Source organism: Apodemus sylvaticus, chromosome 8, assembly GCF_947179515.1.
Source record: "Apodemus sylvaticus chromosome 8, mApoSyl1.1, whole genome shotgun sequence".
NCBI lineage: Eukaryota > Metazoa > Chordata > Mammalia > Rodentia > Muridae > Apodemus > Apodemus sylvaticus.
This window is the reverse complement of record NC_067479.1, coordinates 80,424,014-80,451,244: the sequence shown is the minus strand read 5'-3', so window position 1 is coordinate 80,451,244 and position 27,231 is coordinate 80,424,014. Positions and strand designations below refer to the sequence as shown.

At 47.8% G+C, this 27,231-nt stretch overlaps 2 protein-coding genes across 9 annotated transcripts in view; one reads left to right on the top strand and one right to left on the bottom strand.

The window, feature by feature from the left end:
* Positions 1 to 3,166, top strand: part of Fbxo34 (F-box protein 34) — a 64,694-nt gene extending 61,528 nt beyond the window's left edge. For all 8 annotated transcript variants that reach the window (XM_052191679.1, XM_052191675.1, XM_052191680.1 and 5 more), the window contains one exon: positions 380 to 3,166. In XM_052191679.1, the coding sequence (XP_052047639.1) occupies positions 390 to 2,480 (2,091 nt within the window). In that variant the 5' untranslated portion in view covers positions 380 to 389 and the 3' untranslated portion in view covers positions 2,481 to 3,166. The remainder of the gene's footprint in view (positions 1 to 379) is intronic.
* A 6,716-nt stretch (positions 3,167 to 9,882) lies between these two features.
* Atg14 (autophagy related 14) overlaps positions 9,883 to 27,231 on the bottom strand; it is a 34,420-nt gene continuing 17,071 nt past the window's right edge. The window contains exons 4-10 of the mRNA XM_052191682.1: positions 26,409 to 26,490; positions 21,032 to 21,269; positions 18,730 to 18,959; positions 16,582 to 16,699; positions 15,358 to 15,448; positions 15,191 to 15,276; positions 9,883 to 12,313 (exon numbers count right to left, since the gene is read on the bottom strand). Coding sequence (XP_052047642.1) covers positions 12,007 to 12,313; positions 15,191 to 15,276; positions 15,358 to 15,448; positions 16,582 to 16,699; positions 18,730 to 18,959; positions 21,032 to 21,269; positions 26,409 to 26,490 — 1,152 coding nt within the window. The 3' untranslated portion in view covers positions 9,883 to 12,006. The remainder of the gene's footprint in view (positions 12,314 to 15,190; positions 15,277 to 15,357; positions 15,449 to 16,581; positions 16,700 to 18,729; positions 18,960 to 21,031; positions 21,270 to 26,408; positions 26,491 to 27,231) is intronic.

The window sequence follows — 27,231 nt, the reverse complement described above, 5'->3', positions numbered from 1 at the left end:
ACCTCATTAAGGATGGTTGTGAGCCACCATGTGGTTGCTGGGATTTGAACTCAGGACCTCTGGAAGAACAGACGGTGCTCTTAACCGCTGAGCCATCTCTCCAGCCCTAAGGTATGATTTTTAAAAAAGCAATTTCAGGAAAATGAACTTTAAAGGACTAATTTACATTAACTAACAGCCCTTTCTATAATGTATCATTCAAAATTAGCTTATTTTCTGGCTGTTAATTCCATAGAAAGTGGTTGGTTCTTCTTGGTTTGTGTATTAGAAATGAGTCAGAATACAACTTTTGGTAAAGCTGTTAGAAGTCGGGACAATACATTTCTCTTGCTAGAAGCAGCAGCAAGATACCTGAGTCAGCTCTGTTCTCCTGTTCCAGGGCGTCTGTTATGCACCTTAAGCCATACTGGAAACTCCAGAAGAAAGAGCGCCCTCTTGAAATCAACAGGGACACGCTGAGCCCGCCTATGAGCCGCGGGGACGCCGCTGACAGTGATGGAAAGGGCGGAGCCAACTACGTGAGACCAACCGACCTGCCTTCGGCCTCCCTTGTCAAAGCATCATCTAGAAAGCCTTTCGGGATCCTTTCTCCAAATGTTCTGTGCAGTATGAGTGGGAAGAGCCCTGTGGAGAACAGCTTGAATGTTAAAGCCAAAAAGAATGTGCCGTCTGCAGCAGTGCCCCAGAGTGAAGAGGGACTGCCGGGGAGCTGGGCTATTGTCAAACCTGGAAACACGAAGGAGAAAATTGCATTCTTTGCATCCCACCAGTGTAGCAATAGGATAGGCTCTATGAAAATAAAAAGTTCCTGGGATATCGATGGGAGAGCCACTAAAAGGAGGAAAAAATCAGGGGATCTTAAGAAAGCCAAGTTACAGCTAGAGATGATGAGGGAGCTCAACAGCCAGTGCTACCAGGCCGAGCCTTTTGCCTGCGGTGTCGAGCACTGCTCTGTGCATTACGTGGGGGACAGTGGGGACGGTGTCTACACTGCGAGGCCTCTGTCAGTGATACAGATGGTTGCCTTCCTTGAGCAGAGAGCCACTGCTCTGCTAGCTAGCTGCACAAAAAACTGCACAAATTCGCCTGCCATTGTGAAGATTTCTGGCCAGTCCCGAGGTATGCCACCTGCACCTGAGCCCTTCTCTGCTCCAGAGACTTGTGAAGAACCCAAGGAAAGAGAAAATCCTGAGACTGGCAGATCCCAGAGTGAGCCGGTCCGTGTCCTTGACATGGTAGCCAGGTTGGAGTCAGAGTGCCTGAAGCACCAGGGCCAGCGGGAACCCGGGAGCTTGTCCCGGAATAACAGCTTCCGTCGGAATGTAGGCAGGGTGCTGCTCACAAATGGCTCTCAGGCCAGCGACAAGGATGAGGAGGGCTCTGCAGACACACCCGACACTCCGGGGCACCCCTTGCAGCCGTTATCTGTGGGCGAAGGACTCTCCGTAACTGACCTTCATTCTGTAGGGGAGCAGGCCTGGGGTGCGCCCTCTCAGAGCAGTCCCTCGTTGCCAGCAGGTGTGAGCTGCCACACGACCAGCACAGAGTTAGAGCCGGGTCCGCAAACAGCTGTGGAGAACTGCAGCCGGGGAGACGTGGAGATGGCAGAGGGATGTGATGAATTGCCTACAGATGCTGTGAGCTGTAGAAGTAGAGAGCTTGTACCACTCACAAACCACAACCCTGAGCAGAGGCAGGAACCTCTGTGCGTCAGCATCACTGTGTGCACAGTAGAGAAAGCCGAGCCATCTGCTTTAGACTCCCTTGAAGAGCCTCTTCCTGGGATGCTGTTCTTTCTGTCACCGGGACAGGACAAGCACGAGCACCCCAAGTTGAGTGACCACCCAGCGCCAGAGGTGTCAGAGGCCAGTCCGCCTCAAGATGCTGCTGAGGACAGCAGTGCACATGAGGAGAAAGAAGCCCCCGTGGAGCCGCTCGTCCCAGCAGCCTCTGGGGGAGGCAGCACCTTACAGGTTCTTGAGGCAGCCACTTGCAAGAAGCAGGTGTCTCAGGACTTCCTAGAGACCAGGTTTAAGATCCAGCAGCTTCTGGAACCTCAGCAGTACATGGCGTGCCTGCCCCACCACATCATGGTGAAGATCTTCAGGTTGCTCCCGACCCTCAGCTTAGCGATCCTCAAGTGTACCTGCCGCTACTTCAAGTCCATCATCGAATACTACAACATCAGGCCCGCGGATTCTCGGTGGGTCCGAGACCCGCGCTACAGGGAAGACCCTTGCAAGCAGTGCAAGAAAAAGTACGTGAAAGGGGATGTGTCCCTGTGCCGGTGGCACCCCAAACCCTACTGCCAGGCTTTGCCATACGGGCCTGGGTACTGGATGTGCTGCCACCAGTCTCAGAAGGGCTTTCCTGGCTGTAAGTTAGGCCTTCATGACAATCACTGGTTGCCTGCCTGCCATAGCTTTAACCGGGCAATCCATAAGAAGTCAAGGGGAAGTGAAACAGAGGAGGAGTTCTGAGTCCACGGGAGAGGCGACAGGCCTGTGAGTCAATCACCAGGGTCAGCCGTCAGGGCTGCGACCTCACCCGGCCCCTCTGGAGCTCTGCTCAGATCTGACTGCCACTGCTCAGGCTGTAAACTGTGTCCCAGCTGTACAAGACTTAGCCCCAGGTTTTGTATAGTTGTGCCTCACATTCAACCTATCCAGCTGTGAAGAACTCTTGCCTGTCTCCCTCCATCAAGGCCATTCAGAGGTCACCAGGCAGTCTCCACAAGGGGATCCTGAAGTGCTCCAACACTGGCTCTGCATTTGGAGTGAGTGAGAAGGGAAGCAAACCTTTGAGAATTATGCCTCAAAAAGGAAAGCCAGGCCCCTACCCTAGACCCGGATGCTTGTTCCTGTGTGTGCGAGTGGCGACTGGAGACGGATATGCCCTGTGGTGTTTACAGTGTATATAATGGTTGTGTCTGCATAGGGCTGTGAACGTGCACATTAAACCCGAGCGCCTTTACCTGTAGATGAGTGCTTTGACCCCTCTGTAAATATCGTGATTAAAATTCAGTATTGTATATTATGAACAGCTGACTAAACATAATCACCACAGAATAAGACAATATCATATAATAGATTAAAATGTTGTGCATCCTTTTGTCTGGTTAAAATTTTTTTTAAAAAAACAATAAAAAATAAACCTTTTAAATGAAGTCTGGTCTTAAGATTTTATTAACTTTATGAATGTTCATGTAAATTCCGGCAGTGTTGGAGGAAACCAGAGGGTGCTGGACCCCCTGAAACTGTCTGGGCGTCTAATCTGGGTGTTCTGCAAGAGCATCTAGCTCTCCTCACTGCCGAGCCATTACAGCCCAAAGGTGGATTGTGTGCGCCCACTACAGTGGCAGATGCACCACTGCAGTGTTCCGAGCCGCCCAGTAACCTGACCCAGATCCTTCTGCCTACGTCATCTGTCCAGGTCCTAGCATATCAGGGTTTAGAAAGCCCTTTGCACTAAGTTGTAATTAAAAACAACAAACCTTTGATGTGTGTGGGTCTTTTGCCTGCATTTAAGTCAGCATCACATGGCTGCCCGTGCCAGAAGAGGCATCGGCTCCCTTCGAACTGGCCTGAGTAGGTTTGTAAGCCCTCGCGTGGCTGCTGGGAGTCGAGCCCTAGTCTTCTGAAGAACAGCAGTGCTCCTAACTGCAGTCACCTCTCCAACTCCCGTGTTAGCGAGCTGTTTGTTTTCAGGCCATTTGTGGTGACGCATGCCTGTGATCCCAGAGCTCTACAGACAAGGCCTAAGAACTGCTGAGCTTGAGGCGTGCTGGGACAAGAGGAGACATTTCACATGTACCCCAAGACAAGGTTATTTAGAAGGAGGGAGGTTAACTTTTTATTTTACAAAATCATCTTTCCTTAAATTGAAAGTTTAAAATTGTATAGACTTTTAACATGTTGAGTTTGTGCAGTGCCTGTGGTGGGGAGCAGAGGGGCATGAGGCCAGGGGCTTCCAAACTGGAATCCAGTTTTGATTTTTAAGATTGTGTGTCTGTGTATACAAATGAATGCATTTGCCCTTGTAAGCCAGATGTCAGATCCCCAACATCTGGAATTACAAGCAGTTATGAGTATTAAACGCCAAACTTGGGCCCATAGCTCTTAACTGCTGAGCCATCTCTCTGGTTTGGGTTTTTCTTTTATCCTTCACAGTAACTGCTGAGAGCAGGCTGAGACTGCAGTGACCCCATGCCAGGGAGGCCACCCCCTGACAAGTGGGTTATGCCGTCTATGCAGGCCTGGAGACTCAGCCTTGGTCTGACAGCAACACCAGAGGCTGGAAACAGCTCATCTTCAAGACATCTGCTGTTGGCTTGTGCCAAACTGGCAATCTGAGTGTCCTGTAAGTTTGTTGTGACTCATAATTGGGATGAAAAGAGATAACATACAGGACAGTCAAGGGTGTGACGTACCTCATGCGCTGTGTGTTCAACCTTTGCTGCCTGTGGTTCTCCCACGTGGGTGCACAAGATAAATAACTCTGGGCTTTCATGAGTCAGCATTCCTGACCTGGTTATCATGCTATGCAGCTGTGAGAGGCTGGGCTGAGAGCAGGGCACAGGATGCCCCCAGTGCACTTGGCCTTACCTCAGAAATAGATGGCCTGCTTCAAACTGTGGCAGGGCAGGCTTCCCAATGCTCACTGGTGGCATGAGCCAGCCCCCCTGACCCCCATGCCAAACTCAGGCTGCCAGAATGTAATGCTGGTTTTTGAGACTCTGTGGCCCCCTAGTGTTGAATGTAAAAATAATCCACTCTGAATTTTTTTTTTTTTTTTTTTTTTTTTTTTTTTTTTTTTTTTGGTTTAAAGAGTTTGTGTAATGTCTGTATGCTACATGCATGCAGTTCTGTGGAGACCAAAAAGGCATTATGTTCTCTAAGTTCAGAGTTACGGACAGCTATTAGCTGTCCTGTAGGTGCTGGAAACTGAACCCCAGTCCTATAGATGCGGCCAGGGTTAACCACTAACCCTATCAGAAGCCCCCAGGAAAATGGCCCACTCTCACGGCATGCCATGGTGGTCCCATCCTGCGCTGCCAAAGGGTCCCACCCCAGTCAAAGAAAACATCCACCCTCAGGTCTTCAGGAGGCATTGCTACACCTTAGTGTTTACCCCAGCTCTCATTTCAACTCTGTCCTTCATAGATACTGGGAACCAGGTCCCCATCCATTCCTGAGATGGCTGGAGTTTTGCTACCAGGGGAAGGAACCAAGGGCATGTGCATTGTACATAACTTGTAATCCCAACACTCAGTAGGATTACCTCTTTGAGACCATCCTGGGCTACATAGTGAGACCCTCTTAACAAAACCCCTAAACATAATGTGCTTGCCTGTGTATCTGTTCATCCTATGCACTGATGGCCCCACCCCTCTGCTGTGTTGGCCAGGCGCCCCCACATGTCCCTCTGTATCTGTGTGGGGTTCCCCTACTCACAGGGTCACTAGTTTGGGCACCTACCGTGTCAGTGTCTCAGTACACATTCCATAACATGATTATATCCCATGTTTGATCAGCAAATCCCCAACCTTTTTCACATTTTTTTTTAAAGAGATGGTCTCAAGTAGCCTAAGGTCACCCTTACATTTATGATCCTCCTGCCTCAGCCTTCTGAGTAGCTTGAGTTACAAGCATGTACCACCAGGCCTGGCTTGCTAGTACCAATTCATTGATGACTGTTGACAGGTTTGGAGGGCTCTGGCTCATTCCCTTAATTGTCTATGAAGGATGAGAAACCTGAAGAGAACTTTAAAAGACCTTTGCCTCTGGACACAGCTGATCCCAGGAGATCAGGCTTGTCTAGAGAAGTCCTTACAGGAGCTATGGCTGTACAGCTTGTTGTAGACTACTCTGCCAGTGGCTCCCAGCAGCCCACAGGCTTATGGCCTGACCGTGGGCTTCCCTTAGGCTTTGTCTAGTCAACTCTGCAATGTGGACTTTGAGTGCCTGCTAGCCTTTTGAGAACATCTGGACAGTTTATAACTAAGTACTCCCAGTTCTTTGCCATACCTTCAACTGCTGCCATTTCTTTGACAGACTGTCTTCATTCACAGACTGCTTCATACATGCCATGTCATTCTGACACTAAACCCTTCTTCACACTGAACAGTGCCAATAATGAATCAATATTATCAACTCACCCGGTAGAAGTCCTGTAATCGCATGTTGGGCACACAGTGGGATTCTATCCTTCAAGTCTGTTTTCCTTTGGGTTCACAAAGGCTAGTTTTAGAATCTTGGAACTAATGAAGTGCCTGTGTGGGAAGTGCACCATGCCTTCTGACATGCACATCACTAACTATGGAAGTTCATGGTCATAGCTGATTTGCAAAGCCTTATGGGAAGAACAAACACTGTGGTTAGGGACTTTTGGGTGCCTCTGAGTTTATCTGTGCCTAGCTGTTGAAGCAAAACCTTAAAGGTGTGGTCTCCCACTCTGAGTGGCTGGCCTTGTTTGTTACATGTGGGTAGAAGAGTCACTAGTTACCAGTTGGGAAGAGACGTGGAATGGGGCTGAGCCAGCATCCCTTATGGAATAATAGGGGAGGAAACCCACTAAAAGCAGGCGAGGCCGGCAACCTGCTATCTGGTAGAAGTGCTTGCCTTGCAAATCTACCAACCAAAGTTTGACCCCTGGAATCCTCAGAAAGTCCAATAGAGAATAAAATCCACAAAGCTGTCTTCTGATCTCTACATGTTGGTTATAGTGTACATGTTCCCTCTAATAAGTACAATTTCTGTAATTAACAAAAACCAAAAAGCCACAAGACCTTTTCTCTTCCTCTTCTCTTAAGCCAGTGCTTCTCAGCCTTCCTAAGGCTGCGATGCTTTATTACACCTTCTTGCGTTGTGGTGAGCCCAGCGATGTTTTTTGTTGCGACTTTGTACTTTGCTACTGTTATGAACTATAAATCTGTGTCTTATGTAACTCCTGTGAAAGGGTCATTCGGCTGCCCCCCAGGCAGTCTCTCCTGAGGTCTCTTAGTAGAGACAGGAGATTCTACAAAGGCATGTTCTAGAGGATTTGGTCTTCCTTCATTTGGTGGGAATCCAGCTCAGGGCCGTGCTAGGCAGACAGCGCACCACTGAGCTGTTCCCCTGCCCTTTTAAAGCTTGTGCTGTTGGGTTCTAATTTAGAGACGGGTCTTAACTTGCTCAGGTTGGCCTTACGTCATTCTACCTTAGCCTTGTCAGTGCTGTGTAGCCCTGGCAGCCCTGGAACTCACTGTGTAGACCAGGCTGGGCTTAAACTCAGAAATCCACCTGCCTCTGCCTCCCAAGTGCTGGGATTAGAGGGGTGCCTGGCTCTTCCTGAGTTTTTAAAGACAGGTTCTCATGATGGAACTTGGAATACTGTCTCCTTCTGAGTGCAGACTCTAACAGGGATGTGCCATCGCTCCCAGCTCAAATTATTTTTTTAGGTTTTAGGGCTTGCAAATAAAAACAAGTAGGCCCCTGAATGTTTTCTCTCTGAAATGATAAGCATGTGGGAACTAGGTTCTCAAGTGTGCACTGAGGGAAAATGGCATATGCCCAAAATTCCTCTTGAAAATGTGGTGCCTACCACTTGGTAGAAGACAGCTACCATGCACAGCGTGCTGAGTGCTGGCCAGGGAAGGCTCGCTGCTGAGGCAGGGTGGGGAGCAGTATGCAGCACCCAGGAAGAGCAGCGCCCATCTCCAACAGCAGTGTTTAATCTATGCTCTTTAATCACCTTCCCCCCCCCCTTCTCTTCTACCCACACTGAACCACAGCACTGGATCTCAGGATACTGGCCTCCATTATATAGTACGAGGAGTTGATGTTCTTTTAAAGAGCAGCCGGATACAATTTTTAAAAAAGGAAAATGGCTGGGCGGTGGTGGCGCATGCCTTTAATCCCAGCACTCTGGGAGGCAAAGGCAGGCAGATTTTTGAATTCGAGGCCAGCTTGGTCTACAGAGTGAGTTCCAGGACAGTCAGATGGGTCTTTCTCTAAGGCCATCAAGAGGACAAAATTCCCTGAAACCATGACTAGAAGCACCCACCAGAAAGCATGGTTATTTCCCTGTCAACACGAGGCCTCCTTACTCAACTGTTGATCAGATGTCCTGTCCCATCCCCACCCCCAGCATTATTGACTATACATCGGAGATGCCTTCCAGCCACTGCTGCCAAACCAATCAGCAAGTACCCAACCCAAGACTATGTACTTGTTTATGTCCCAGAGTCTCTTTATATTTAGAAAAAAAAGTGCTACTAAATACATGTAGAACTTTCCTCAGCACGGGGGTGTCTCTGTAAGTCACAGTAAATGCTAGAACACCACACTCAAAGTTGAGGGAGGTATGGAAGGTGATGTGGGTGCTGAGAGCATCAATAGTCAACTGGCTCCGCCCATTCTCTTCACCCACCTGAACCCAGGACTCTGGAAAAACAGGCAGCTTGGGCGTGGTGGCACACCCTCACTCCCGGCACTCCCTCCCTCCGTACTCAGGAGGCAGGAGCAGGCGGGTGTCTTGACTTTGAAGTTAGCCTGGCCTATACAGTTTTTTTATAAGACACAGTTGTATGTGTGTGCTTTGTGTATTTGCAGCACATGCGTCCTTGCTGCCATGGAAGCCAGAAAGTGTCGTGTCCTCTGGGACATGTTGGGCGAGCCACCATGTGGGTGCTGGGAACTGAATTAAGGTCCTTCTACAAGAGCAGCAAGCACTCTTGACCTCTAAGCCATGGCTTCAGCCTTTCATTTTAAGTTTCTATCAGACCGTCTCTCGCACCCAAGTATTCCTTCCTACAAACACTAGACAACAACAAACAAATCAATGCGACTCTTGCTGATTCACCATTGTAATTCTTTAACTTTATCCTAGGTTGCCAAGGTAACTTAGTGGCTGAAAGCACTTGCCAGCAAGTCTGTGAGGCTGAGTTCAGTCCCTGGGGCACAGCAGAAGCAAAGTCTCACCTGAGTTGCCATTTGACCCCCACACATGCACTCGTGTGCCTGTCACACACATGCGTGCACAGAAAGTAACTTTAAAACTGTTACCCAGATGGATTTTGTGTTTACAAAAAGTTCACCTAATCTTTTCCAGGCTATTTTCTCACCAGATATTGAGTGGAGGTGATGGCTCACAGCTGAGTGCTCAGATCTCGAGCCTAGGTCAGACTTCCTGTCTGAAGCACCCACACCCACACCCATTGGGAAGTTGTCTTTTCTCCCCACTGTTTACTCCCTGCACCAGACAAATGTAACGGGATGAGAAGTCTGCCCTTCCTTCCTTTGTACACTATGTGGTAACTTACTTCTGGCTGCTATGTAGGAAGACAGACAGGTGTGGACTCTGAAGCCCACACTCTCCAAGGAGCTCTGCATCCCAGGTAAAAGCATGGATGGGCACGAGTGACCTTTGATATCCTTCCTACAGGCCCCAAGGGTTCCACCCCAGTCACCGGTCCCTCTCGCCCTCTAGCCAGCTCCTCCACATGGCCTGGAAGCTACTGCAGCCTGTCTGAGATTAATTACAGAAAGGACTCCTGAAAGCTGTGGACCCGAGGCCTGAAGTACGGCTAGCACCTCTCCTGCGCTGAGGGCAGGCGCACGCAGGCATCGCAGAGGCCTGTTCCTTTACAGATCAACAACAGCCTGCCTCTTAGAGAATGAAACCCACAGGTGATGAGCAACTATTGTGTTTGCCAAAGATGAGCCATCATTACTAAAGCCAATAACCAGTCATTTTATAAACAATTTTCTTACCTAGCAAAAAATTCTTTAAAATGTATTCTTTAATTTCTATGACGCATTCCAGGGTTAGCTTGTACTCTTGCTGCTGCTGCCATCAATGCAGCAGCAGAAATAAACAGGAACAGGGAAAGGGCACACAGAGCAAGGTGCTGGTAAAGGCTTTATTGCAGTAATACAACAAACGTTTAGAAAACATCTGTACGGTCACCCTGACTTGGAAGTGTCAGTCCCAGCACGGGGGTTCTGACACTACGGTTCTTTCCCAATGCATACCTGAACCCGCCCAATGCTGACCCCGTACCACGGTAAATTACATGTCTTGGTTCTATGTGAGACCATGTAAAGCGGCCTGCGTGGTGCCTCTGAGTGTCCATCAGTATTACCTTCTTCCAAGAAATCTTTTTTTTTTTTTTTGGTTTTTTTCACGACAGGGTTTCTCTGTATAGCCCTGGCTGTCCTGGAACTCACTCTGTAGACCAGGCTGGCCTCGAACTCAGAAATCCGCCTGCCTCTGCCTTCCAAGTGCTGGGATTAAAGACGTGCGCCACCACCACTCGACCCAATAAATCATTTTTAAATGGAAAACATGATCAACTTCTATGGCTTCTGTTTTAAAAAAAAAATACCAGCTTCATTTTTTTCCCTCAGAAAGCTGTCTGTGTATGTATGGTGCTGGCACCACACAAAAGGTTTCTATGAGCAGCAAAGAGTACGGAGACAGTGGCTGAAGTGTGTATTTAACACTATTTACAACAGGTGGATCCAGTGCAGAATACTCAAGCAGCCCAGGCTGTCCGTGCTGGGTCACTTACCATGACAGAAAGTGACAAAAGTGCCCCTAGTTGATACTAAATAAAACAAAGCCCCCATGCAGCCCTGCACTTCCTGGATCTGTAGTTAACTGCAGTAGGCGGGAGCTGGGGACCTCTGCACTTTCCGCAGCTTCCTCCCAGGCTCGCAGCTTCCTTTCCAGAGGGTTTGTTCCTTCAATCACACTCAGTCTGTAAGTTTCTAGAAGCAGGTGGCAAAACACGAGGCCAGCAGTTACAGAGCTGAGCACGGAACAGACTCCAGCTGTCTCCTCACAGTAGGACTCTCTAGGGAAGGTGGGGTCCCGGGCAGGACGGAGTCCTTTCCACAGTTCTCCCAATAGCAAAAGCTCCCTGGCACCTCAGGCTACAGGCAGAGTACCAACCAGGGGAGTGAACAGAAGCCAGGGGAGTGAACAGAAGCCAGGGCATGGCAGGCTGCTGAAGTCCTGGCTGAGGTACCATCACACCAGTCACACCGGGAAGATATGGTGACGGGAGGGGGAGGTTCTCACAGAATTGCAGGAATCTGTTACATAGAACTTCCTTTTTGAAGTTACTAAAATAAAGAACTACTTACGATTTGGACATAATGCCCCTCATGTTATAGCTTTCTATCTTAAGATTGTCATTAGAAAGGCCCCTGGGGAAATCCCTTGATAGCTGAGCACTTCCTGGGACAGCTGCTCGGTGCTACACTCTGCACCAGGTGCTGTCTTTAGAGCCTTAGAGACCCCAGGGACAGAAGACCCCCAGGGACAAGCGGGGAGAGGTCCCTGGAAACACCTGCTAGATAACCCACCACTGCCGCCGAGGAAGAAACCAGATAGCGAGTGAGTGAGCACTTAGGCAAGTGTTCGGCCAATGCTCAGGCAGCATTGTGCACGCTCATCCAGGGAAGGAGAAAGGAAGGGCATCGTCTGGGCTAAAGTGAGTGCAGAACAGAGAATGCCATGACTTATCCCCCTTCCCAACACAAGACAACTGTTTAGACATCTAAACTTCCCAGCAGAGTCCCCATGCGCAGACATGGGTCCGCAGAAATAAAGACCTGGGTATCTTTGGTGTGCAGTAGGAAATCAGGAATGTGACACACTATGACTGACAGCAATAGCTTTCATCTCCTCCCTCCCCAGACAACCACCTCTCCCTGATGAGGCCAAAACTGCCGCTGGCCTGCCTGCTGGCCGGTCTCTCAAGAGAATGACAGAAAAACAAACTCAGCCTTTGTCTTTCATTCCTCATCACCAGGAAACGCTTCCTGTGACCTGACCAAAGCCTAGAACGATGTGTCAGGAACACTTGGTGCCCAGGAGGCCCCAAGCCCAGGCCCTACTGCTAATCTTGTCCCGACGATAGCTGCCTGCAAGCACTATCGCAACTACACAGACAAGGTTATGAAGAGTGCAGTGGGAAAGATTCTGACGCACAAAATCAGCATTTTTGGTCCCCACTCGTTAGCGGTGTCCAGTGTAAGCTTTGAACCAAGATGTCACCGAGGCTGCAGCGGAGGAGATCATCCCACCAGCGCTGCTGCTGGCGATGGGCGGGGACACCTGGGTGCTCTGGCTCTGGGACACCTCCACCGGCTGGGAAGGGATGTCACAGAATCGGGGGCTCGGCAGGTTCTCCCAGTCTGTGCCCAGGTCAGTCTCCTCATCGCTTACAGGCTCATCTCCACTTGCATCTGACTCTCCAGCAACTCCAGGGTCCACAAACTCCATGGACTCCTCGAGGTCTGCTCGCACTTCAAAGGGTCCTGACCTGTGTGCAGGCAGAGGGGCCACATAAGACACCACCATTCTCCTGCCCTGCCCCGCCCCGCCCCGCCCCACAGTGCTTTGAGTTTGACATTATTGGATATGGAAGAGGAAGGAGGCTTACCTTGCTGCATTTCTTTCCTTCCTTCCTTCCTTCCTTCTCCCTCTCTCCCTCCATTCTTGTGTGTGTGTGTGTGTGTGTGAGAGAGAGAGAGAGAGAGAGAGAGAGAGAGAGAGAGAGAGAGCAGCCAATGAGCAGGAGGGTGGCAGGGCAGGCATGAACATGAAGGCCGCAGGACAGCTTTCAGGAGTGATGTGATTCTCACCTACTTTTTTATAGAACTTCCCATTTCACTACAGATGTGCTCATCTTGCTCACCTGGCTTTTCACATGGGTTCCGGAAACTGCACTTGAGCCTCGTGTGTGCACAGAGAGACCCTTGGCCCCTCGTCCAGGTCATTACTCATAACTGAGCAATCCCACTCCCTTGTCTATCTGTTACTCGGTCTCTTTTTTAATACTGACTGAAAGACTGACCGACTGTACATGTTTATTTTCTCTACTGTAGAAATTGCAACCCTGTTTATTGTTGTCTCTTTAAAGTGTGAGGCCTTTCTTACTAGAGAGTGGGTCCCTGCACAGTGATGTGTGGCTCCTCTGTTTTACAAAGTTTTGAGGTTAGGGCTTGGTTAAAATTTCTTTCCCAGTCGGGTGGTGGTGGCGGCAGCGGCAGCGCACACCTGTAATCCCAGCACTTGGGAGGCAGAGGCAGGCGGATCTCTGAGTTCGAGGCCAGCCTGGTCTACAGAGTGAGTTCCAGGACAGCTAGGGCTACACAGAGAGACCCTGTCTTGAAAAACCAAAAGAAAAAAATTCTTTCCCTAACCTATGAGTAATAAAAAGTCTTTTCTATTAGTTTTTTTATGTATTATTTTAAATAGGATCTTTTATATGTGGGACTTGTTTATATATATATATAGGATATAGTATGAAGACAACTGGTCCCTCCCTTGAATGACAACTAGCCAACACTGTTGACCACGACCATCAAATTCAGCTCAAACAGTCCTGTGGGCACATGATCTGCTTCAAGACTCAGTTCTCTCTTCTATAGTATGTAGTTCTCTGCATACTATTTATATGCTAACATAGGAGGGTCTATAAGTATAAAGAAATATAGGGTATAGTACTTGGGACAAGAGCTTACTAAGTGGCCCCAGGCTGGCCTTAAGTCACAATCCTTTTGCCTGGGTTTCTTAAATCCTAAGATTAAACAAGCATCACTGGTGTGCTTGTGTCACTGGGGTAGGAACGCAGCAGCAAGCATGTGGAAGTCCTACAACAATGGTGGGAGTCATTTCTCTCTGCCCACCATGTGCGGCAGGGAGAACTAAGGTTATCAGGCTTGGTGGCAAGTCCCTTTACCTACTAAGCCATCTTGATGATCCCGCCTGCCCTCCACCCCCCAAAAATCTTTTTTTTTAAAAAGATTTATTTTATGTATATGAGCACACTGTAGCTGTCTTCAGACACAACAGAAGAGGGCATCAGATCCCATTACAGATGGTTGTGAGCCACCATGTGGTTGCTGGGAACTGAACTCAGGACCTCTGGAGGAGCAGTCAGTGCTCTTAGCCACTGAACCATTTCTCCAGCCCCCCCCCAAAAAAAATTCTTTTAATTAACTTTATATAGATAGTTTGGAAAGGGGCCAGCCCTTCTTATTCTCCCTGTCCTTGGAATTGGTGACACATCTGCTGCAGTTCTCATTGGTCTTGTCTTAGCTGAAAGAATGATGAGGTTTCAGGCCTCAGAGCTACTTAGTCCAGTTTACTCCTCACCCAGGACCAAGAGGCCATTCTAGAACTACATGTTGTGGAACACCTCACTGGTTTCTTTCTACAGATGCTCCCCAACTTGGGAGTTGAAATATGATGAGTCCAAAAATTCAAATAAACAAACAAACAAATTTAAGCACAGCACATGCTAGGCCTGTGTCTTATCACTCAGCCACACCCCTGCCCCTCTGAAGGCAGGATTCTACTAAGTTGCTCAGGCTAGCCTTAATTTGTGGTTCTCTTGCCTAAGTTTCCTGAGTGGCCAGATTATGGGCATTTGCCACCTCAGCCAGCTCAAAAACTCATTTAATGTACTATTGTAATAACACCAACAAAAGTGCTTACATTAGCCTTCAGTTTGAGCAAAACCACCTAATAACAGCCCATTTTCCAAAGAATATACACATCAGGTGTGTGCCATCTCTACACAAATGTGCCCATGCTGATGAGAGCTCAGACAGTGGTTAAGAGCCTGGCGTGGGCGGCCAAAGGTGAGCATCTCCTAGTTTGTGTTCTTTTGGTCTTAGCAACTAAGAAGTCCCCTAGAGCAGACCATGGAGCAGAGCGGCATTCATTGTTACTGAGTTCTGGTTTTTAAGCTGCTAAAACTTCAGGCCAGCTCACTGTATGAACTCTAACAAATGGTGACCAAGCTGATCTGGTGAGGAAAAGAAATCCCACAGACACTGTATATGCAAGCACAAAAGGAACTGTCCATGAGGTGGCCCAGCTTCCAAGGGCAGGTTATTAGATAGGAAACAAGCGCACTTCAGGAGAAGCACACGGTGGCAGCCAAGGGTCCTGGCTCTGCTATAACACATCCATCACATGCTAAACGGACTCCACTGCAACTCTGTCAGAAATGACTACCAAGGGCTCACAGAAGCCCCCACATCAGCTGTCCCTTGCACACAGTACTGTACGTTTATCCTTCCCACAGAATGGGGGACTTGGGGACACTGGAGACTGTGTCAGCGAGCACGACTGAAGAGCAAGCAGCCACAGAGAAACAATGGTTAGAAGAGCCGCAGAGCCCACTTACCTGCCCAGGTGCTCAGAGTGCGGGCTGACCAGGTGCATCAGGTTCCTGAGTGTGTGCAGTGGCTGCAACTGATCTAAATTTACATGCTAGAAAGAAAAAGCAAAGGCTCAATTAACACTTTCAAATATGCAGCAAATAAACACAGAGTTCAAGGCACAGGCTCGTACCTGAGATGCGCAGAGGTAAAGGACGTCTGCGTTCAGCTTCCTCACGGCGCGCGTCAGCTTCTGTTTGCTGAGATTTTCTCCACAGAACTCACTGTAAGATAAGCAGATAGTGTCTGAGATTGCTCCAGATCTGAGGAAGGTCTGTTGGAATGTTCTTTCTGGAGGATCTGAACTACAGTTCAGACCAACACAGTGCATTCTTCCTCCTTAGTAAACTGCCTAAACAGACCCCTCCTAGACTCTGCTGGGGAGCAGCTCCACTAATCTTCAGAAACTGCAAATGCATGTACCTGGGTGACTGAGCGACTCTGTCTCTGGAGCTCCTGTCACACCCACAGGAAATGCTATGGGGGAGATACCTGTGGGAGTGCACGTTCTGAAGAGTGACAGCTGTCAACCCCAAGGGGGCACATGGGTGCTCTCCTGCCTCCCGGGACTCTGTGCCTTCCCCGCCTATGGTTTTCTTCCTTACTGTCCCTGTCCAAGGTTTGCTCCTGTCACTTCCCGCCCTGGGCTGGGAGGAAGACAAGCTGCCCATCTGGGTTCCATCCCCAGTACATAAAAGACAGAAGAAGAGGGAAAACACATGCACACCCTGCTTTCAACGATTTCCACAGGTCCTTTTCACAGTAAATTTGTAAATTCAGCTATTTACTTGAGCATACACCTGAACACCCAGCAACCAGATACTGAGGCAAGAGGATCCTGAGACCAGCTGGGCTATATAATGAGTCCCTGCTTAAATACAAACCAAAAAAAAAAAAAAAAGCAAAACATTGAAGTATAGGTTGCTACAGTCCAGTGATGTGACGTTTACACATGTGCTAGAAATGCATGGGTAACTGGAGGTGGCCGCTCTTAATGCGCACTGAGTACACTGTTTCTTTTTAGACACATTTAGACACTAGGTTTTCATAAGAGCGATCAACCCCTCCACACCCCACTGATACAATTCCTCAGCTCCCTTGTGTGGAGACTGAAGCACCCTCCTCATATTGCCTGGTCCCTCCTTCAGTTATTCCCCAGGAATCAGACAGAGCGTCTGTGGGCAATTCAGATCCTGTTTGTGACTGTATGAGATGGGATCATCCTTGGAACCGACATTATGTTGTAGTCAAACCTTCTCGGGCTTACACTGGCTTTTCGCTCAGCTAGTGAAAGGGCACACCAGGAAGACAGAGATGGATGACAATGACAGACAGCATTGCCACCGTAGTGACTTACCTGTTGCACAGCTTTTTGGGCAGATTGATGTCAAGTATGTGAGACACAATGTTGACCAGCTGCGTGGCGTAGCCCAGTGCGGCGCTGATAGTGTAGGCAGGGTTGTTATACTCTGTGTCTGAGAGTGTACACAGAAGTCAGGGAGGTTTTCACTTGTAGCTTTAGAATTACATTACTGATAACTAGACTTCACACTTACTCTATGGTCAGACACAAAAGTCTGAAATAGGCCGAACATAATAAAAAGTCTAGACTGACTGGACCTGGCAAGGTATCGATCACCTAAATGATTAATGACCAATAGCCCATGTGATGGCTCATACCTGTTAATACCAACACTGGGAGGCTCAGGTAGGAGGCCAGCCTGAGCTACATAAGACCACTTCTCAAGATGGAAGGGTTTCACTTCCTCTGTACCTTTGCCTACCCTAGATCTGCTGTCTCTTCTCTTAGCACCTACTTCTAGAACAAAAAGGGGGGGCACAATCTGTGGCTTACAGATAGATACTGTAAGGTGAAAAGCACGAGCATTAGAATAAAAGAGCCAAGCAGTCGCAGGGTATAATCAGCCACAGAAATAGAGGATGGCCACAAACCTACGCTCTAAACTTGGTCCAGGAGAAAGCACAACGTGAGATAACCCACTTGCCTGTGAGGGAGAAATAGACCAGACCATCAGAAAAATCTGATGCCAGCTCTTGAGCTGTGGAGGGTGTTGGATGAATGAGTCTTTCTGCAATAGTGAGGGATCGGGCCAGTGGGTGAACCTCCGGCGGCCTTGCCCAGTGTGTGAGAACACCCATCTCGCACCGAGCGTCCTCTGCCTAACTACCTTGGCAGGGACCTCGTGCCCAGGATGAGCGACTTCCTGTGGGACTAGAGACAGGTGAGCCTGCCTGACCCAAGTCCATCTTCCTAGGACACAACCAGCTGGGCCCAGCCCAGAAGTCAGTGCAGGCCAGCACCTGTCAGTGCGGGACAGTTGAATTGACAACCGTTACTTGTCTGCCCACTGGGGGCTGCTCGGGGCCCTGGGCCAAGGGCTGGATTACACTGGGCACTGTCTTAGTTCTGTTCATGGTCCCTTGGCCACTTCATCACAACATGGGATGGCTAGCCTGTAGGCATGTTTGTGGGTTTGTCCTGATTGTGTTCTCAGGCCTGGGAAGACCTAGCCCATGGTGAGCGTCTCCGTGGCCTGTGTGAGACTACAGAGAGAGCTGAATTCTTGCCCTCATATTCCCAAGGATGAACTGTAATACAGTACATAGAAGTACAAGCTAAAATAAACCCTTTCTCTACAAAACTGCTTTTGTCATCTCTCCAGCACCAAGCCCTGTCCATGACACAAAGCACACCGTCACTAAGTATTTGTCAAATGATAACTTTGTGTGGTGGCAGTATCAGATATATATGCTGAATGACTAAATGAGCCACCCTTCTCCCCAGAAGACAAACTGTAGGAGCATTTCAACTTCTATTTAATGCTCCAACAGCATGAAGCTATAAACTGAAGCCAAAAGTCAAAAGGCAAGATACACTCTACAAATATGAGTTTTTCCCTCCCTTCTTCCCTACATAAGAGATAAGGTTAGGCTTGGTAATGTAGCTCAGGCTGGCCTTGAACTCTGGACAGTCCTCATGGCCCAGCCTTCCAAATGCGGGGATAACAGTCATGCGTAACCAGAATTCCTTCATCTGCCTTTCTCTATGAATTAATACTAACCCAGAAGTGAGTAATCATCAGGCACCAAGCGATGGCTATAAAATGTGGTGTAGCCATACAATGCAACAGTATTCGGCCATAAAAAGCAATGGTGTACTAACATACACCAGAACATGAACTTGTAAAAGAAGGCTAACTCAAACACAGCAGACAGACAACTACACACTGCATGATCTCACCATTGCTGGGAAGCACACTGGCTCCCTAGAGCTGGGGAAGAGGAAGGGACAGTGTGGCACCTTCAGAGAACGGGGCTTTCCTTTGGGATCAGGAGAAGCTTTGATGAACAGAGCTCATGCTTGCCCCGAGTTGGCACACACTGAACCCAACTGTTCACCGCAGCACAGTGTTCTCTCTGGCTCACACAGTGCATCTCACAAAATTTGTACACAAACACACTTTCAAAGAATATTGCTTCTCACCAGGTCCTTGAGTTGTCTTCTTCTCTTCTACCCAATTATAGTAAGCAGAGTAGTCCCCATTGTTTGGTAAGCTAATCCAAGGGCCTGTGATGCTAATGCTGGTGTCGCCATTGTGGTCATCACAGACCCATCTTCCAGAGAGGTAAGTTGTCCTCCTGGCCTCGGCAAGCTTGCTCACCATGCTGGAGGTCATGGCACTGTCAGTCTCTGAAGACACGTCTGCAGGGTCTCTGCAAACGGACAGCAAAGATTATACCGCAACCACAGTATACGTCTAATACATGGTAAGAAAAAATTACAAGCGAGGAGAGGAGAAGCACAGGAGAGGCTTTCTTCATGTCTTGTCCAGACACACACATGTCCACAGTCCTGAGAATCAGTCAGCAAGAGCAGCACCATGTGAGCAGTAATGGAAGCTCGTGTAAATACAGACCACATCACTACACGGTGCACCACCGTGGAATTGCCTGGCCTACTGTTGACCACAAGTAATTATTTGCTACACAACTACACAGGCACATGTTTTCTTGGTAAAAAAAAAATTAAACCTTATGAAAAAGTTGCAAAGAATCTTAAAGTTTCACCCAAATTACCAACTTAGAAAGGAAAATGCAATGATCAAATACGGGAGGCCTAGATCTAATCCTCATACTGAAACCCAAAGCAAAATAAAACACAATAAAAGAATCAGTCTGTAAGATAGGGTTCGTGTAGCCCAGGCTGGCCTTGAATTTGCAGTGCCATAGAGACTGGTCTTGAGTTCCCGGTCCTCCTGACTCAGCATCCTTAGAGCTAAAGTTATAGGTATGTGCCATCATGGTACAGAAATCTACATTACAATATTTCTAACTCAGCTGCAGACCCAACCCTGTAGCCACAGAGCACCGTTAAGACCCTCTTTTGTGGTGTAGGATGCAAATCCAGAAGCACACACTGCTAGGTGCCTGCTGACCCACAGGGATGTAATGTTAGCACGGGCTTCTGCACTACTAGCCTCTCTCTAAGGCCTGATCAGTAGTCTCTATGCCAACTGGTTGTAATTTAATTTTTCTCCATGATCCAAAATACTTACCAACTTTGTATCTAGACTTTCTACTAGCACTGACGAATTGAACCTAGGCCTTTTGCTCGCTGCCTAAGGGCTCTACCACTGAGTTATATTCCCAGCCCCTTTGCACTTTTTATTTGGAAATGGGGTCTTCATAAGTTGTCCAGGCAAGGCTTAACTTGCAGTCTACCTGTATAAATCTCCCAAGTATCTGGAATCACAGGTCTATGCCACCAGGAGCAGCTCTACCACACTGGAGCAGCTCTACCACACTGGAGCAGCTCTACCACACTGGAGCAGCTCTACCAGATACAAAGTACTTGGAAAGATCAGGGAGGGAATGGGTTTTCAAGTCTGAAGCAAAACTCAGACCTGTTAAGTTTTTAGGGAGCCAAATCTGGCAATACACCAAAACTGAGACTGAGGGGGAGAAAGAAAGAATGGTTACTAGTCACCTCCTGTCAGCCCAGGCAGAGCAACAGATCCAGGAGACTCATGGCCCTCAGGCATAGTGGCCTTGGGTTAGAGCATCTCCGTACAGGCACGAGCTGAGTTACAGCCAGCCCTTTTTTAAGGTTGAAACAGGATCTGAGTAAGTTGCCCAGGCTGGCCTTCAACATGCAATCCACCAGCTTCATCCTTCAAGAGACTAGGATACAGGTTTGAGCCTCTAGACTCAAGTCAACTTTTTAAAAAGCATCCAGGTGACTGATAAATGCTGTCCAGGAAGAGATAGGGAGGCGGGAGGGGGAAGAGAATCGATGCCCTTTCTACCCCAGTTTTCTGAGAGCCCCTGTGCACTAGAGTCACAGTGCTGTCTCCTCAGCAGCTAACAGAATAAACGGCCAATCCAGACGGGGCTAAGTCTAGGCCTTGTCTATGTACTAGTTCACACTCAGTGATGCCGGTAACTTCGGCCTCCACTTAACAGACAAGGAAATCAGGTCTGGGATCAACAGTGTATCCCACAGGCACACAACTAATAAATGTCCCAGCTTGCATGACTGACCAGATGGTTTTCCCCAAGAATTTAAGCCAGCATGTAACCTGACAGTTTTGTGACAGAACACAAGCCGCGCCACCCCTTGCTCTGGCTGCCTCCCCAGCTTTTCTTTACTGTGAGCTGAGGAAGATGATTAAGTTTCATTATCAGGAAAACCAACTGACCCCCAGATGAGGCCCAGCAAATTAGGTGCTGACATACTGAGAAAGCAGGGCTCAGTACCTGCCCGCACCAACGCCCTCTTACTGTACCTCCCAGAAGCCTTCACTTCGTCAATTGGGAAGATGATAGAGGTGAGCTCTAGGATGTGCGACCTTCGCAGACATGCCAACCGCTCATAGTGACTCTTCAAGTCAATGGTTTTCTTCTCCACCAGGTCCCCAAGCTTGCGGTTGTGCCGCTGAATCTTCTCCTTTTTCTCTTGGTGCCGCTGTGCGCGGCTGTAAAGCTTCTGGTTCTTTTCCTTGTTCTTGAGGAGGCCTTCGGAATCTATGCAGCAAGCACAGGACTGTGAACAGTGCTGCACTGAGGGTGCCTCAGCACTGCTCCCCTCCACACTCACTCAGAGGAACTCCACTGGGGCCTTCCTAGACAGATCCCTAGGGTCATGGAGTCTGAGGCTTGCTAGGGTCACTGTACTCACATTAAGCTTCATTTGAGTCACAAAAACCAACTGTTCGCTCTGAGACAGACACCTAGGAACTACTTCCTGTAGACCTGTGTGCCACCCCAGCAGTCGCCCTACATTGGTCCCATTAGCTGGTCTATAGTTGACTTAAGCCATTCTCTCCACACCCACTGTTGCTTCTGATTATGTCTCACGTGCCACCCATTTCTAGGTGGCTCAACTCCAACCTACCCACGTGCGCACATGATCCTCTTGCCTCAACCTGCTGAATGCTGGGATGGGATTACCTGTGTGTCACCATGCATGGCTCCTGCACAAGCTATAAACTAAAGATAATGCCTGGCAGTTCTCAAATACAAACCAAACTTCTGAACCTCCAAACAGGCATAGCCACATATCCCTTTTACCCTGGCTATGTTCAGTACCTCCACCCTTGATATCATCTCAGATGGACCCACTCAATGTTAAGGAAATCCTACAAACACCCATCCCCACACTGTTGTTCAAAATACTATCCATCTGGGAATGTGCTGTATTTGTTCCTATTTTTCCCAATTTCCAGATTTTTCTTATTAGAAAGGCTCTGTCCCAGGGCAGGAGAGATGGCTCAGAAGTTAAGAGCACAGACTGCTCTTCCAGAGGTCCTGAGTTCAATTCCCAGCAACCACATGGTGGCTCACAACCATCTGTAATGGGATCTGATGCCCTCTTCTGGGGTGTCTGAAGACAGCTACAGTGTACTCATATAAATAAAATATATGTATTTAATGGTGGTGGTGGCGCATGCCTTTAATTCCAGCACTTGGGAAGCAGAGGCAAACGGATTTCTGAGTTCAAGGCCAGCCTGGTCCTCAGAGTGAGTTCCAGGACAGCCAGGGCTACACAGAGAAACCCTGTCTTGAGGGGGAAAAAAAGGAAATAAATAAATAAAACTTTACAAGGAAGGAAGGGGGGCTGGAGAGATGGCTTGGCAGTTAAGAGCACCGACTGTTCTTCTGAAGGTCATGAGTTCAAATCCCAGCAACCACATGGTGGCTCACAGCCATCCGTAAGGAGATTTGATGCCCTCTTGTGATGCATGAAGACATCTACAATGTACTTACATATAATAAATAAATAAATCTTAAAAAAACAAAACAAAACAAAACAAGGAAGGCAGGCAAGCTCTGCCCTTAAATGCCCCCACCTGTCTCTCACAGCCTGGCCTCTGGCTTCTGAGGCACACGACTCTCAGTCCTTCACAGCAGCCTGGCCACCTCCTAAGCAGGCTGTCAGAGGCACCTGACAAGGCCCTGGGACACAGCTGCAGTCTCTGAGGAGCTAAGCTTGCAGGTTAGCGCTGGCACGAACGTCTTAGTTCCCCATCTCCCCTCGGAAACATCCCTTTGCCACGCCAGCTCCATGCACGTGTCTGGGTAAAACTGTCCCAGGATGGTTCCCTACAAGTTTACTTTTATGTAGTTTAAAAACTCCATCATGAGCCGGGCGGTGGTGGCGCACGCCTGTAATCCCAGCACTCTGGGAGGCAGAGGCAGGCAGATTTCTGAGTTTGAGGCCAGTCTGGTCTACAGAGTGAGTTCCAGGACAGCCAGGGCTATACAGAGAAACCCTGTCTCGAAAAAACCAAATCCAAAAAAAAAAAAAAAACAAAAAAACCTCCATCATGTCCATGATATCTACTGACCCTTGACAAGACTCAGGAATCTGCCTAGCTGAGGTCCTCAAGCAGACAGGACAGTTTAAGATTCATTATCTTGCCCAGCAGTGGTGACAGGGTCCTCAGTCACCTCTCTGCGGCCACTCCATCTGTGAGCTGCATGCATGACTCACTTCTAAGCTTTGTGAGCTCCTTAAACACAGCTTACAAGACAGTGGGGAGGCTCCAGGGGCACCTTCATCAAGCACCACTTTCAGCTCTGGCAGTCATCCAAGCTATCTATCCACAGAAGCCCAAAGTGAGGCCCTGGATCTGAGCTGACAGCAGTCTGAAAATCTACAATAGAATGCACAACCTTTTTTCAACAGAGCATTATGATGTTGCCATAAGCCTAGGATAGACTCTGAACTTCTCTGCCTGAATTCCCAGATTCACAAAGTCATTTTTCTAATGAGCTACAGGGTACACTGCTTTGTGACTATCTTTTTGTTTTAAAATTTAGGAACCTGTTGGAATGAGCTGATTAAAGTTTTATGCATGTACTTGTTCAGTATACTATGCAGCTTCAAAAGGATGGGACACTCACCTGAGTATCACTGGAGGATGTTGGGGAAACGCAGAGCCATTGTTAAATAACACCTTCTCGTGCTGCTGAACCCAAGCACTGGAAAGTGCAAGCAAACGCCGGGTCCCTTTCCCCCCGCAAATAGATCTGCAGGCATACACCATGCTGCCCAATGCCAGATGTCCAGCCCATCCAACATCACATATACACTTCATGAGACTAAACACCTTCCATGGAAGGAAGCTCTGATAGCATCACATGCCACCATTAAGTCACTACTTTTAAACCATGGGATTCATGAGATAATGAAGGTGACTCTAAACTTTTAAGACTAAAGGTGGTATGAATGAGATGGCCCCAAGTGTGAATGGTCTCCAGTTGGTAGAAGTTAGGAAGGACTAGGAGGCATGGCTCAGGGATTGTATTTAAGGCCTAAAAAGCTCCTGCTATTCCCACTGAACTCTCTGCTTCCAGTTTATGGCTTGAAATGTGAGTTCTCAGCTTTCTTGCTACCATGCCTTTGCTCCACCATCATGGCACTAACCTCTGGAATCAAATGCCCAGTTAAAGGTTTTCTTTCATAAGCTGCCTTGGTATGGTGTTTTACCACAGCAACAACAACAGGTAACTAAAACACTAATCTTGAGAAATAAATGTGTCCAGAGATGTAAGATTTCATAGGACACAAAATTTGATTACCTATGATTATGGTAACATCTAAAGCATTTATCTGTAATGTGAAACCAGTACAGGTTTTATGAAGGTGGATTCACTAGAGGAAAAGCCATGGTTTCACAGTCCTGCATGTGTACTGAATATCACAAGTAAGTGCCAAGTCAGACTGTGCAAATGTGGTCGAGGGTTTGGTTTTTACAGTGTTGGTGAGCGAGCCTAGCGCTGAGGGCTTCGAGCACTAAAGTGAAGGCATCCCTGTCAGACAGACAGAAACTACTGAGGACTCTAGAAAAAAATCCCTATGCAGATGTCTTCGAGAAAGAGAAAAGCAATCGAGGCTCAAGGGTAGAGCACTGTCTGCTCTTCCAGAGGTCCTGAGTTCAATTCCCAGCAACCACATGGTGGCTCACAACCATCTGTAATAGGATCTAGTGCCCTCTTCTGGCCTGTAGACATACATGCAGGCAGAATGTGGGGTGTGTGTGTGTGTGTGTGTGTGTGTGTGTGTGTGTGTATGTGTGTGTGTGTGTATGAGAGAGAGAAAGAGAGAGAGAGAGAAAGAGAGAGAAAGAGAGAGAGAGAGAGAGAGAGAGAGAGAGAGAGAGAGAGAGAGACATGCGCAGTGGTGGCCCACACCTTTAGTCCCAGCACTTGGAGGCAGGGGCAGGCAGATTTCTGAGTTCAAGGCCAGCCTGGTCTACAGAGTGAGTTCCAAGACAGCCAGGGCTACACAGAGTAACCCTGTCTTGAAAAAAAAAAATAAAAATAAAAAAATAAAAATAAAAATAAAAATAAAAATAAAAATAGAGGAAGGCCAGCAGAGCTCAGCTTCCCTGTTAAGTAACATAGACTGTGGTGCTGTACAGGGCGGCACTTGAGAAGAGGCTTGTGAATTTCTGGCTAACTTGGGCTACAGAGCAAGATATATTCAATAAATACATAAATCTGGAGAGCAAAATGCTCTAAAAGCAGAGGTTTCTTTTTTTTCATTTTTTTTCTCTTTCATTTGAAGACAGGATCTCACTATGTAGCCCTGGCTGTCCTGTATGTGTAAACCAGGCTGGCCTTGGTCAGAGCACTGAGATTAAAGGTGTGTGCCACTACACCTAGCCTTAAAATTCAGACATTTTTTTAAAGATTTATTTATTTATTATATATAAGTACACTGTAGCTGTCTTCAGACACACCAGAAGAGTGCATCGGACCTCATTACGGATGGCTGTGAGCCACCATGTGGTTGCTGGGATTTGAACTCAGGACCTCCGGAAGCGCAGTCAGTGCTCTTAACCGCTGAGTCATCTCTCCAGCCCCAAATCCAGACATTTTTTTGTTTTGTTTTGTTTTTTGTTTTTTTTTTTTTTTTGGATTTGGTTTTTTCGAGACAGGGTTTCTCTGTATAGCCCTGGCTGTCCTGGAACTCACTCTGCAGACCAGGCTGGCCTCGAACTCAGAAATCCGCTTGCCTCTGCCTCCCACAGTGCTGGGATTACAGGCGTGTGCCACCACTGACTGGCTAAATCCAGACATTTTGACTGCTGACAAATGCTCCAATTTTAATTCCACGTTGATACACAAACAACTTTCATCTTTAGAGAGGTCCCAACAGCATATCTCAATACACACACACACACACACACACACACACACACACACATTCCAAGATTCAAAAAAATCTGAAATTCAAAACACTTCTTATTTACAGGCATTTCAAATTAGGGATCTGATATTTGCAACCCATAGTCAAGTTTCCAAAGTCACTAATACCCTGTGATGGTCAATATGCCAACTTGATTGGCAGGATTGAGTACTACAGGAGATAAACCTCTGGGCATGTTTGTAAGGGAGTTTCTAGACTGGTTAATTGAAGGGTAGACCCCCCTTTAAGTGTGCTTCCCAGACTGAACAAGCACAGGAAGCAAGCTACATACTGACACAGTCTCTCCCTCCTGACTGTGGCTGCACGGTGACCTGAGGCCTCAGCTCCCTGCTCCTTTGAAGAAGGTGCTTCTGTCAGGTGTGGACTCACAGCATGAGAAAACTAACCAACCCCATGCCAGCTTTGCCCCGGCCACCCACCCCAGGCACTCGCAAAGGATTACTTACTTTTCTTCATTTCCTCATTTCCTTTACATATGGTTTGCTTCAGCTGTTCAATCCTCATCTTGCATGACATTATTTTCCATCTCTTAAAAATATACAACAGATGTCACAAATGTCAGTTTCATGGGATTATCTACCTGAATTACTGCTGATTTTCCAGCCCACCTTAGAAGGCAGTGAAGAAAAAGCTATAATAACTTCATTTGTTATGACTGTGTTGACCTACAGTAGATTACAAAGGGGAACGTATTTTCTGCTTCCATACAGTGGCTGCTGGGAAATCAATGAGAAAGAAACATATGCAGTTCTTTCTCATGGGTTAGAGCACGGAGAAAAGGCGCCGCATGGGGAGGTGAATTTCTGCCTCTGAGTCCCCAGGAAGTACACCTAATTGCATAGGGGTTAACGTCTGTCCTTAAAATAATAAGGGAGCCTATTACCCTTCTCTGAAAAAGAGGTTATACAATATTTAAGAGGAATTAGGTCAATTCTTTCCCTCCCTGGTTAAGGCCCTCCTTATGAAGAATATTTATCCACTTGTTTTCTACCTCCTCATTTTCTTTTTTTTTTTTAAATATTTATTTATTTATTATATGTAAATACACTGTAGCTGTCTTCAGACACACCAGAAGAGGGCATCAGATCTCATTACGGATGGTTGTGAGCCACCATGTGGTTGTTGGGACTTGAACTCAGGACCTCTGGAAGAGCAGACAGTGCTCTTAACCGCTGAGCCATCTCTCCAGCCCCACCTCATTTTCAAATTAATAAAAAAGGGAGGAAATGTACAGAGCCATGTTGGGGAGTCAAGCCAAGTTGTAGGAAC